Source organism: Myripristis murdjan, chromosome 20, assembly GCF_902150065.1.
Source record: "Myripristis murdjan chromosome 20, fMyrMur1.1, whole genome shotgun sequence".
Lineage (NCBI taxonomy): Eukaryota > Metazoa > Chordata > Actinopteri > Holocentriformes > Holocentridae > Myripristis > Myripristis murdjan.
Genome location: NC_043999.1, coordinates 21,208,125 through 21,220,834, shown reverse-complemented (window position 1 = coordinate 21,220,834; position 12,710 = coordinate 21,208,125). Strand labels below are relative to the sequence as shown.

General features: G+C 44.0%; 1 protein-coding gene across 5 annotated transcripts in view; it reads right to left on the bottom strand.

Annotated features, from left to right (window-relative positions):
* The window catches only part of mpp7a (MAGUK p55 scaffold protein 7a), a 140,402-nt gene that overhangs the window by 4,710 nt on the left and 122,982 nt on the right, over positions 1-12,710 (bottom strand). For all 5 annotated transcript variants that reach the window (XM_030079632.1, XM_030079633.1, XM_030079635.1 and 2 more), the window contains 4 exons: positions 12,229-12,309; positions 8,200-8,293; positions 5,604-5,712; positions 3,854-3,997 (listed from right to left, as the gene is read on the bottom strand). In XM_030079632.1, the coding sequence (XP_029935492.1) occupies positions 3,854-3,997; positions 5,604-5,712; positions 8,200-8,293; positions 12,229-12,309 (428 nt within the window). The remainder of the gene's footprint in view (positions 1-3,853; positions 3,998-5,603; positions 5,713-8,199; positions 8,294-12,228; positions 12,310-12,710) is intronic.

Sequence of the window (12,710 nt, the reverse complement as noted above, 5' to 3'; positions counted from 1 at the left end):
GTCCTGGCAAGTAAGTGAGCCCGGGAGACTTTGTGCTGTTTTGTGTATGTGATGTTTCCATGTCCACCAGCGAGTGGCTGAGACTTTATGTCTGTCTCTAGTTAGGGCCATGCCAGGTGAAAGAGCATTAATCACAGCGGGAAGCCAGTTAGGGGACAGCGAGCTGGGGAGAGACATGGAAAGAGAATCAGTGAAGGGAGAGAAAAAGAAAAGTAAAGAATAAGATAGAGGCGGATGTAGGATGAAATAAATGGGGCAAGGAGATGAACACAGGGAAGGTAAAAGAGACAAATGGAAAGCTGGGCTAGTCAGAGTGAAAGGATGTGCTCTGGCATCCAAAAATCTATCCTGGATCAGCCACCCCCTTAGAGGGCAGTTTGAGCTGATGCCACTTTTAGATGGTCCAAACTCAAAAGCAAAAACGCAAGGGACTCATTTATCCCTGTTGCTTAATTTCCATATGAAATGATGCGGCATCTTGTGCCTGTGTAAGTACTTTATTCCTCTGTATTTTGCACTAAATTCAATTGTTTACTCCCTGTCTGGTCTGATCACTGATGTTTGTCTCTACAGCATATGTTGGAGAGATTGAAATGTGTTTTATGTTACATATTTTTATTGTTTGTATTTTTTTATTATTTGTTTTATAGTGTATTTTTACTGTGCGTTTTTACTATAACCCGAGTCTGCAAATCCAATCCCCCTTATGGGACAGTAAAGTTTTTTGAATTCAACTGATCTGAATTGAAATGGCAACAAAGGCAATGATGCGGCCACAGCAAGAGGCTTCACATACTGAAGAAAAAAAAAAAAAGAGCAGATCTCATCTACTGAAGATCTGGCCCATAAAATACACCTGCCCTCTGCATTAAAATGATACAAGCATCAAAAACTGTACAGATCTGGTTCGGCAAGAGGTCCCCAGCTTTTATTATTGTTGGCTTACGCATCAGTCAGATTGATTTTGGCTCTTCCCAGCTGTTGCATTGCCCAATATGCTATAATAATGTGCCATTTTGTGGTTACCACATTACAAATTCATAATGTATTACATCAGCCTGTTTTGGTTGATTTTACAGTATGCTTCAACTCCTTTGAAAACGTATGCTGACTTCTCTCCAGTTAAAACAATGAGCCTGCAGTCAGACTGCTCTCCTAAAACAATGAGAGAACTGTTCCTCAGCCTTTATCATTAAAGCAGACCTCTCTCTCTGAGAGAAATACAGCTGGCGCTGGATAAAATATGTCGAAGACATCTCACTAAACAAGGGCTTCTCTTTCAGCCCGTTTAATAGTGAATATGCGGTGGCTCGGGCCCTGTCAATGTACATAAACTGTTACCTGGCTGAAATGCGGCTCGCTGTTACAGAGCCACATAGAGCTGCATTTGTATTGCATTAGGGGATACCATAAGCTAATAAAGGGCCAATAACAGCAACAGCAATCCAATGTTAGTAGCAGCTAGGGTTGCGGAGGGGTGGTAAATTTCCGTAAACTTTCCAGAAACTTTCCACGGTAAATTAAGCTGGGGAATTTTTGAAATCTTCCAAGTTGAGAACTCTCCATGGGAATGAACAGGAATGTATGAGAATTAATGGGAATTAACTGAAAATTTGGGGAAATTTATAGAAACTGTATCATATACAAACATAAATATAAACATTTTGTTTTGCCATAAACAGACATGTGTCCAAAGTAATAAAAAAAAAAAATACATTTTAGACTTTGATTTATTTGGGAGTAGAACTTTGATTCTTTCATTTAACAGCAAAACAACAACAACAACAACAACAAAAAAACATGAATGTTGAATTAAAATAAACATATTCCCTATGATCCTCCCCAAAAAAAGTTCCATTCAAAATATATTCCAGTTAATTCCCATTTCCAACTTTGAAAATTACCAGAATTTTGCAACTCTAGTAGCATATAGGCTGAAAAAGGAGCAGATGAGGCCAAATTATATTTTGCTGTGGTTTTACACAAAAGTAAATTTAAGTTATTTAAGCATGCTTCACTTTCTTTGTGAGCCACTTAAATGTCTCAAAATGGACAAAATAGAAATTTAAAAGGTGCTCTCTGTGGATTTTTAAATATAAATAATGCGTTAACAATGAAAAAAATATTCCAGGAACTCCAAACAAGTAAACAGCGATGGTGTTTTATGATTTTAATCAACAGCTTCAGACTGTCAGAAACTGAATGAAACATGCCTCACATGGCTTTACAGAACTACTCCCTCACCTAAACTATGTCATCCGTTGGGATATTTCACATTTTAGAGTCTCACGATGAAAAAAAAAAAAAATGGAGTCCTTGCTTACTTGGGGATTTTTTGGAAAGAAATATGGTATAAATTAGTATTAGTAATTTGATATTTTGTACCAAAACAGTGACCGGCAGCTTAAACCCAATAATACTGACACTGACATCAGCCCTTAGCAAGCCACACTGGTTGAACTCCAGCTCCATGTGCCACAATGTCCTAGATTTACACCTGCAGACAGCCAAATGTCCGCACTGACTTGGGGTTAGGGTTGAGCTTGAGTCTTGTTATGACGCAGCCTCTTTCTCGTCTGCCCTCCCTCTCTCCTTATGTTTCTCACCTCACGGCGTCCTGTCATGCCATCCCGGGCGAGCCTGTGACCCGGGACTTGGCCTGAACGTGGCCCCGTGGTGAGAGAGACAAATGCAAGTGAGAGAGACACGCGAGCGGGAGAACGCTGGGCCAGGGGAAGCTGGGAAAACCATCATCCACACCCCCCTACCCCTCCCTCAGCATCCCAGCAGCACCGACAGCACCAGCTAATTGGTTTCATGTGTGTCCCCGCTGGGCTGGAGTAAAGGTGTGCAAGGGATGACCTCATCACACATACACACACACACAGACAGGACCCAGATAGGGTTTCTGTTATTTCTTGCATTGTTAACCTGTTAGGAGTAAAGCCATGTGTTTCTATCACACTATCTCAGCATCTCACTCCGACTGTATTCACCAGCCATGTCCTTCATGTCAAGGCGGCGACTTTCCTTCACCTTCCAAAGGTCGCCACACAGTCATGCAGTGTCCCTTAACATAAGGCGAAATCCCTTTAATCCCTTTTGAATTGAGATCCTGTTACAACAGTAGCCGACTATTGACTTCATGTGTAAGCCTAATTTGAAATACTATCTGCTGGATTATTCGAGAACTTGTTGAACAGGGGCGATTCCGCTCAAATTTTGTCATTTATTCCATCTGTCTTTATATTTAATACATTTTCTATTTATATCAATGATGCATACATTTTCCTCTCATGCATATTTTTCCTGCTGTTCACTCATTTTTTTGTCTTTTTTTGTTCTACTCCTGTTACTTTGCACATCCAGCATATATACTATAAAACCACTTATTTTTTATATTTTTGCATTCATATATTGTTATCAAATATATTCTAGTTAACTGCCATTTGCCTTGTATGTAATACCCCCTTAGGTACATTCTACTTATATTCTATTTTTTTCTTTGCTGGATCCTATTATTTACTGACCCAATTTTGCCACAAGGATCTTTAAAGTTTCATCTGATCTAATCTAATCTAATCTAATCTAAATAGTACTTGCAAATTATTATGAGAGTTTGTTTTATCCAGCCTGAAGTGTGCTGCATCAGGACCATACAGATAATGTCAGCTAAACTGTCAGTTACTAAAAAGAATAGCATGTTGATTTTCTGATGGTCTAAATCGTCTGGCAGTCATGGTTTTCTCCCATCTGGCATTCCGCGCGGTTTAAAATACTAAAAAACATGCTATGTGTTTCTGCTCGTGATGAAGTAAGACATAAACTTTGTCCCCTCTAGGTGTATTCTTACCGTGAATGGCTTGGCGGATCCCTTGTCGTCCTTGGCTGAGAAGATTTCAGCATTCTTCCTCGTCTCCCTCAATCTCTCAATCGTCGGAGGCTTCACAAACACTACGTAGGGTTTAAACTCTGCTGTCCGCAGGTGCTTTATCGTCTGAGAAGACACAAGACAGAAATAATGTGCATGTAAAAATGGTGGAAGAGAAGTCTGTATGTGTAAAAATTGGCTGAAGGCCGAACAGACGCAAACAACGTCTTGTGGATGTGGCACTATCGCAGCAAGAGTAGGACAGGAGTCAAGGTACATTTCTCTCCACACCTGCCTGCTGTTTCTGTCTGTGTTATCTAGTGATGACAGCGTGACACAACACTGCTGGCAGGGCTCCCACAGTAACTCTCTCATGTAAAAATCCATGACTTTTCCGTGGGTTTTCCATAAATAAGTCTGGAGTGCCTACAGGAACTATAAAAACCTGATTTCTTCCTGGTTGTTTTTTGAGAAGGGGGTACACAGTCTGCTTTCCAATACAGTTGGGCTGAAAACCACAATCTAATGCAATAAATGTTTAAAACATGCTGTAAAATACATTCCTGTAACGCGAACCATTTGTTAACTTCCTTGATACTCCCTAACTGACCCCCAAGAATTTATCAAAATCCATGACTATCCCTGGCTGGAATACACCTCTCCTAACTCTACAGACACTCCAGAAATTCAAGTCCACATGGAACCCTGATGGATCTTAAATATGGATATGAGGGAGACTGAAATGCAAAACATAGATTTTTTTTCAGATTTTCTTAGTGACCTTGGCTTCCTCCTAGGCTTGCTACCACAGACAGGGCTCCTCGCTGTGCAAACAGGCAGTGGGTCTGCACCAGAAGATGGGATGAGAAAGCCCAGGGAGAGGGGGGGAAGCACCATCGGACAACCATCTGTCTCCATCAGGGAGAGCATAAAAGGCTGCAAGACTGCTTTTATCAGCCGCTCACCAAGCCAGCATGGGAGCAGACAACATCATTCAGCAACAACATGCTCCTGACACTGCCGCTGATCTGATCCATAAGTCATGTTGCAGAACGGGCCTGGACGGGACTCACAGTGGAGGCAGGGAGGGGGATGATTTTTGGCTCCCACAACAAAACAAATGTACGCTAAACATGCACGCACAAGCGTGCTCACACACTCACATGTGCTCACATAGGCACATTTTCAAAAGCTGTAGCCGAGGGCTCCGGGGCTGACTCTCATTGCTGCTCGGGTCGGGATGGTTTGAGAACATGCCAGGGTAATCTATATAATGGCGTATTTGTGCCTGTGTGTCATTATCTACTGAGCGAAAACAAACAGAGTAGAGCCTGTGGGGCTGAGGCTGGATGATATGGGCCTGGCCCTGGATAATGGGAATCGTGCTCCGGGGTTTGTTGGGGCTCAGCGACATGCCGGCCACTTGTGTAGGAGCTGATCGCCACCACCCAAGACACATAAGCCAAAGAGGAAATCTTCAAATAGAGGAAATTAGTGGTAATTGCTCCCTCAAAATGCCCCCTTTAAAACCCGCTTTGGTAACCCAGTACGCAGCCAAGGCCTCGGGAAAGCCAATGGCCTCTCCAAAGAAAGAGATCTGCTTATGAGATAGGTAGGGCCAGAGGTGCCAAGGGACAAAAATACAGGCGAGTGGGTGATGGCGGGATGGCGAGGAAGCGATGGAGAGGAACGGATGGAAGGGAAGGGCATGACGAGGGCTCGAGTCACTCACATGAGGCTGGACATCCAATAGGCACACTTTGCCCTTGGAGAGGATGGAGCGTATCGAGTCCAAACTTGTCCCGTAGTAATTCCCTTTGTACTCGCCATGCTCAATGAACCTGAATGAGACAGAGACAGAGAGGGGAGAGGGGAGGATGGAGACAGAGAGGGCAAATTAGAGCAACACAGCAACGTAAAGGTTTACTATTTTGCAACTGTGGGGATTACCATTTAATGCAACATGTACACCCTCAGGGAGTCACATTAGAGTCTCGTCCTGATTTGGTAGACTGTGTGCATACACTCCTGAGATTCATCTAAGAAATAATGGCACATAAAAGCCATCCACAGGGACAGGGGGATTATACTTTCAACCACTGACAGATCTGAAGATAGCCTTCTTCAGCAAAACGCAAAAACCAGACGCTCTGGCAAAGCGGGTTTTTATATAATCTCCTGTGTTGCCCTTTCAATCAGTAACACCTGTTTGTTCCAGAGCAACCACAAAGCCCCCGAACGCCAAAACCTTCCCTCTCTAAGCCTGGCGTTTTAAACCCAGCAAGCGACCAGGCTCGAGCAAACAAACACTTTTCCACCAGATAATCATCCCTCCTTCACACCAATCAGCTGTCATGAAAAAAAAAAAAAAAAAAGCCACCGGTGTATTTTTAGCGGAAAACAAGGAGGAGAAAAAAAAAAGAAAAAAAGAAAAAGAAAAAGAAAAAACAGCGAGCGAGCGGAGTAACGACGTGGAAAGAATTTCAACCGAACAGGACGTCGTGGCATGCTCGCAGTCTGCTCATGATGACTGTCAGACAAAATGACTGCCTCAGTGTGACCGATGCCATGTAAAAAGAAATTTTTATAGTAATTGCCCATGTAAGAAAGTTTTACTCAGCTTTTAAAAAAAAAACGGGAGGCTTTAAGTCTCCAACAAGCCTCGTATTTGGTTATGGGAAATTCATTTAAGAGCTTACGGGAGCCTGCGTGTTTAAAAAACTCACACCTTGCCGCAAGCTGTGCTGTTTGTTTTCAGAGGAGACGTTCTATCAATTTGGCGGCGACGCAACTACAGCAAGGCGTGCCAGGAGGTTTGGATATATGGAGCATCAGCTATATAGATGCTTGCCATTTTTAACATAGAACAGGGCTTCCCTTGGGAAAGGCTGTTCTCGCAGCACACACGCTGTTGTGGCCCTATTCCCAAGTGACTTTTTAGTTAACCTTCCTGCACAGAGTTCATTGTTTCTGCAGCATGCAATGGGCCATAACGCAAACAAGGTCATCGCACTCCTCGGCTCCTTCGCTGCCTTGTAATTTTAACATGGAGTGTCCCACGCATAGTCGCCACATCACAGCTCTGTCACTCACCCCTCCGACTCCCTGAAAAACATTGCATGCCTCGACCCGCACCGCAACACAGCCTAAATATACAAACCACCCCTTCCTCCTTCCCCCTCCATGCTCTGACGCTACACGCTCACCACCACAGGCTTCCTTTTGTGTTGGATGTATATGTGCGCTGCCGTGTGTAAACATTTTGCATGCGCACCCTGCAAGTGCACAAAATTGATACTTTTTTTTACTTTTTTTTTTTTTCCCCCTCCCTTTGCTCCAGCTTGTGTGAGAGCGGCAGAAAGACATCAGTCACTCTTGCAAACTATTACAATTCACATTTCAATTTGTCGGCCGCAAAATGTCAAGGCGGGCTCTGGTGCGGCTGGCTTCGCAGAGAGCGAGCGGCTGAGGGAAGAGGGAAGCAGAGACAGGAGACCTCAGGGCCAGTGTCGGGAGATCCGTTACCAACACAAGGCCTGGCCCTGTCAACACCACCTCACAGTCACTTACACAGACACACAGTCCAGAGGAGAGAGGCGGCGTGAGCACAGTGGAAGCAAATATCAAGTCTGCCTGCCGCTTTCACTGTTACACTGCCTCTAGTGGAACCAGGATGTGGGCACTATAATATATCTAATATGCTTTGAGGACAGTATCAATGATTTTGAGCGTTTGGCCAATTCACAACAACTAACCCATTTTTGCTAATTACGCGTAGGTACATGAACATATCAGAATCCCTCAGTTTTCAAATTTGAATTTATAGTCGAAACATCCACCTTATAATGTTCTGCGTCTATGGCTAACAAATTCGTCATTCATTCATAAACGACTGGAACTGGTAATTCACTGTGTAAAGCAGATGCTTCCTCTGGGACTATTTTCTGGCAGAGAGGCCGTTTCACTCCGCCCAATTTCAAGTCATCAAAAAAACAACCGTGCTGCTGCTTTTAGGAAAACGAATGTGGACGACTTTATTACGGTGATGGTATACTGGTGTGAAGAAAGTCTGAAGTCTCTGAAAGTTCATATTCACGTTACAGTGGAATAAATGGAATCCAGTGGCTGAATAAAAGGTAGGAAAAATCATATCGGAGTTCTAAAACACAACTGTTGTCTTTGGGAAAAGATGAACAGAAATGAAGAATATACATGTAGTAGATATTTGGCTAAACATGCAAAGTCACTGCTATGGTCCTTTGTCCGGTGTGCTGGGTACTGTGAGAGCAGCTCCTGTGTGTGTCTGTGTCAGACACGGCTCTACCTACTTGTTGTTGTGGATATCAGTCTCAAAGAGGTGCTTGGAGATGAAGTGGTACTCCACGCCGTCGCTCTCCTGGCCCTTCTTGGCCCGACTGGTGTCTGAGAGAAGAGAGAGAGAGAGAGAGCAGAGGAAGATGGAGAGAGGAGGAGTGATTACCTCAAACCCAGACGGTCTGACTCACTGTTGGGGCAGAAACCATGTGAGCTGAGCCCCTTATTAACATCGCAGTAAGTCTGAAACAGCACACTGCACCATGCCAACCCTTGTATATATGATTGTGTAACAGTGCCATAAAATACACAACCTGTAGCGCTCCAGCTCTAAACTCAGACACTTAACTGACATTCAGTAGTGGTTTACTGTGTCTTATTAAATTTGTCTCCTGTAATGCAGCTACAGTGCCCGTAGAAACAGAAACCGTAGCATTAGCCACCAGTGTGTGCTGCTGTAAGGTAATTGAGTTTGGGCACTCTCATTAACATCAAGTCCCTATATTTACTTGGCCATAAAACGTAAACCCTCGCCGTTAAAAAAGGGGGGTGGGACGCGTGGAGGGAACGCGAGCGGGGCGGCTTCGGCGGATTTGTAAGGGTCGCCGGGTCGGCGCGCGTCGCGGCTCATTTCAAGAGCGCTGCAAAGGTCGGAGGTGAGCACCGTGCACCCCTCAGACAAATTGTCTGCACGCTCTGGCCAGCTCCAAAACAAACTATTAAAGTTTTATCACCGCTCTTGTACCCAAAGGTTTTTTTTCCCTCTCTCTCTCACTCTCTCTCCTCTGGCTTTTTTCTTTTTGTCAGCATTTGTTGCAGCAGTGGCTCGGTAGGGACCAATGTCCGCTTTCAAGACACTGCCTTTCCTCTCTCTGGGCATGACTGATCGGCAGGGTTCATGGAAAACCAATGGTGTGCTTTATACGATGTGTCAGTCTGAGAAGGCGGCTCATAAATCCAACCGTGGCGGAGAAGACACTGAAGAAGATCAATTACTTTCTGTCAACAATCCCCGACAACAGTAGGAAAAACACTGAGCGAGGGCCAGAACAGCCTTGTCATAAGATAACATATATTTATCCCTCCCATTCAGAAACGTGTAACGCACGGTGCCAAACACAGCCTCTCAGTACTTAGACCAACAGCATCCACCATGCATTATTTTGGCATCTGTTTTGTGGCAGAAAATAATTACAGTGCAACAAAAGAATGTGCATCCATTCATTCCCGAATCATGGAAAATATCAGTAAGCTTGGATTGGACTCAGAATGTTTAACTCCCTACTCTAATGCCTTATTGCAATGCTGCTTGTGTTACTTAGACGGCTGGTTTACATTTTACAGCGACAAGCGGGGGGAGAAAAAAACAAAAAAACAAACCTTAACCGGGACCGCAAGCCGGTGGTCTCCCGAGCTCCGGTTTTCAAATTAACAAAAGGGGGTAACGCTTTTGGGCTTAATCTGAAACAACAGCAAGTGTTAAACACATCCATGTGTCCATTGGCAGTAATCAAACATAAAAAAAAGAGGGAGACGAGATACTTTCCGAGTCTCTTTCTTCTCAACGAGAGCCAGGACTTGTGCCATACATCTTCTATACGGGTCAGAATCCAACTGTCTGGGCTCTATTAAACACAGCATCAGGGTCACATTTGTGAACAATTAACAGGCCTTATGGAAAAAAAAAGGCACGGCCAATGGGATTTTAATACCAGGGACATTTCAAGTGTCAGACTTCGACTGGGACACATCCATTATGCCACACGGCATGTAACAAACATGGCAATTAATATCAACTCAGTCCACATATTTTCTCCCACTTGCCGTCGCAGTTTCCTCCCGAGCCCCCAGATGGTGACTGTGCAATTACGAGTGCCACTGCCCCACTTTAACATATAAATCAAACAAATCCATTTGTCCCAACATGTTGGCTTCGGGACATCTCGACACTGCTTAAAAACTCCGAGAGCGGCTGGCAGCGCTGGGAGGGCCGGTCCTAAGCAGCAGCGTTTGGACGGTGTTCAGAATTATGGCAAGCTGTCATTGGGTCCTTAAAAGGAGAGAGAGGGAGGAGGTAGAGAGCGAACGAGGGAGACAGAGGAGAGGGGAGAAAAAGGAAAAGACAGCATGAAAGAGAATGAGAATGAAAGAGAGAGAGAGAGAGAGAGAGGGAGAGAAGCTTGTTGCCAAATCATGAGGCAGTGGAATGGCATGCCTTCAGGAGGTAGAGAAACGCCGTTTCCTCCATCATTCGGGGCTTGTCAGGCAGACTGTGAAAAGCTGACAATTACACAGGAGGAGAACCAAGCGCCTGGGCCTTGAGAGGACCAGCCGCCCCGCCTGAAAGCTGCCCTGGGTTTTACTCACTGCCAGACAGCTCCCTCTGTGTGTGTGTGTGTTTCAGACCGGACCTTCACTGCTCGAGCGGCACACACACACACACACCCTCACACACTGTGAAAACTAAACTGGCACAAGAAAGCTAAACATCCTTCACCCAAAGTGATTATTTTGATTTGTTGCTAAAGACTCACAGGGTGCACTGGGCTGCTGTGTAGCTGGAATTTGATCTGGCATCTTGTGCGCTTACATTTCCCTGCCAATGTGCTCCCAATGTGTTTTCTGTCGATGTGCAGATGTACATGAGGCTTCTTGGGTGCAAATGGATAGAGCAGAGCGCGCACAGGGGAGGGAGGAGGGCTAATTTCCCCGACATCCCAAAGACTAAAAGTGTCCGTTATTTAAGGTTTAAGGAGCATCTGCCCTTCCTAGATGGGACATTCATTGCTAGTCTGAGCTTCTGAACCGTTATGCTTGTGTGTGTGTTATTTTCGGTGAGAGACTAATGGTGAACTCCACCTATCGCGCATGCAGACCCAGCTAGGAGAAGAAAAAAAGGGTTTCCCTAAAATGTTACCCTCTGGTGAAGACAAGCCTTGAAATAAAAAAATGCACAGAAAAAGAATGCACAAACATACATTTGGCCACCTGCTCTTCTCATCGAATCTTCCAATGAAGTTACGGTCGTGAAATGAGCAATCGCTTTCTATTTATTACTCACTATTTTGGAGTCTGGGGGAAAAAAGATGTCCAGCCAAATTTTGGTTTTGCTGACCCATTCCTATTCCATTCCTGGCTTCATATTCAATTACAGGGATCAAACTTCTTTATGCACACTACATTACATACAAATACAACCTTACAAACAATGTGGAATGAAATTAAATACTGAGAAAGTACAGCTGCACGACGGCATTTAACTTTTCCACGCCTTCCCATGACTAAAATGTTGAATTTCCGTGACCTATATCAACGTAACGTGACATTCTTTTTCTCAAATAAACTGTTAAACACCCTTCAGATTCAGAGTTTTTTTTTTATTAAAGTTTATATTCTATTTTATTTTGCTAGGGAAGTGACTATAACATGAACACAATGAAAAATAAATATTATTTTTTGTGAATAAATAATGACAGATTTTTTGAGCAAAGGCTGACAAAAATTCCATAATATTCCCTGTTTTATTCCAAGAATTCATTAAATGATTGGATCTTCCCCATCTGGAACAGACTTCTCAACATTCCCTGACATTCCATGACCTCGGGTAAACACTTTTTAATTGTAAGTCAAATTTCTTCATCAAAATCATCAAGTTTGCCTTTGAGGCTTCCATGACATTCCACGTCATTCCACGATGCCGAGCAGGATTGACTTTTTTTTTTTTTAGGCTACAGTATGAACGCGGCATGAGGAGGAAGCCAAATGGTGTCTTCATCCCCTTTAAAAGCCATTTGCCAATAAATAGTGGAACTGAAACCACGGTCTGGTAGAAGGCTTATAGTGAACACAATGTATAAAACACACACGTGAAGACACACACATACAGGCACAGACAGGTGAGACTGACTGGAAGATAAATGGAGTCTGCTCAGAGATGCTCAGCGGATGGTGGATGAGCGCGCACAAACACACACACACACACACACACACACACACACAGAGGATGTCACCTACCCTAAATGAGGTGAGTGGACTGGACTTACGTGGGATGGTCACGCTGAAGTGTCGAGGGTCAGCGATCAACAGTTTCTTCTTCAGTTCATTCAAGCCGACCCCTGTGGGACCTGCGCACAAACACATGAATGCATCATTAAAACGAAATAACTCACAGCATCCATCACTGCCTTTCTTCAATCAGCACACACACACACACACACACACAAAGACTCAGCAAAGCAGACAGAACGGCTTCTGTCGTGACCCACGCTGATAAATCAAATTTCAGTATCAATGATGCCGCCTTTTTGACTGGGGGCGTACACACACACACACACACACATACAAACACACACACAGACACACACAACAACATGCACACAAGCCATTTTTTTGGACTGCGGATGGCAGAACTCCGTGGCTGAGATCCACACCCATTCTAGCTGTTGTAAACTGGTGTATGAAGAAGTGAAAAAAAAAAAGAAAAAGAAAGTAAAAATGGGAGAGCAAAAGTAGAGACCTGTCAAGA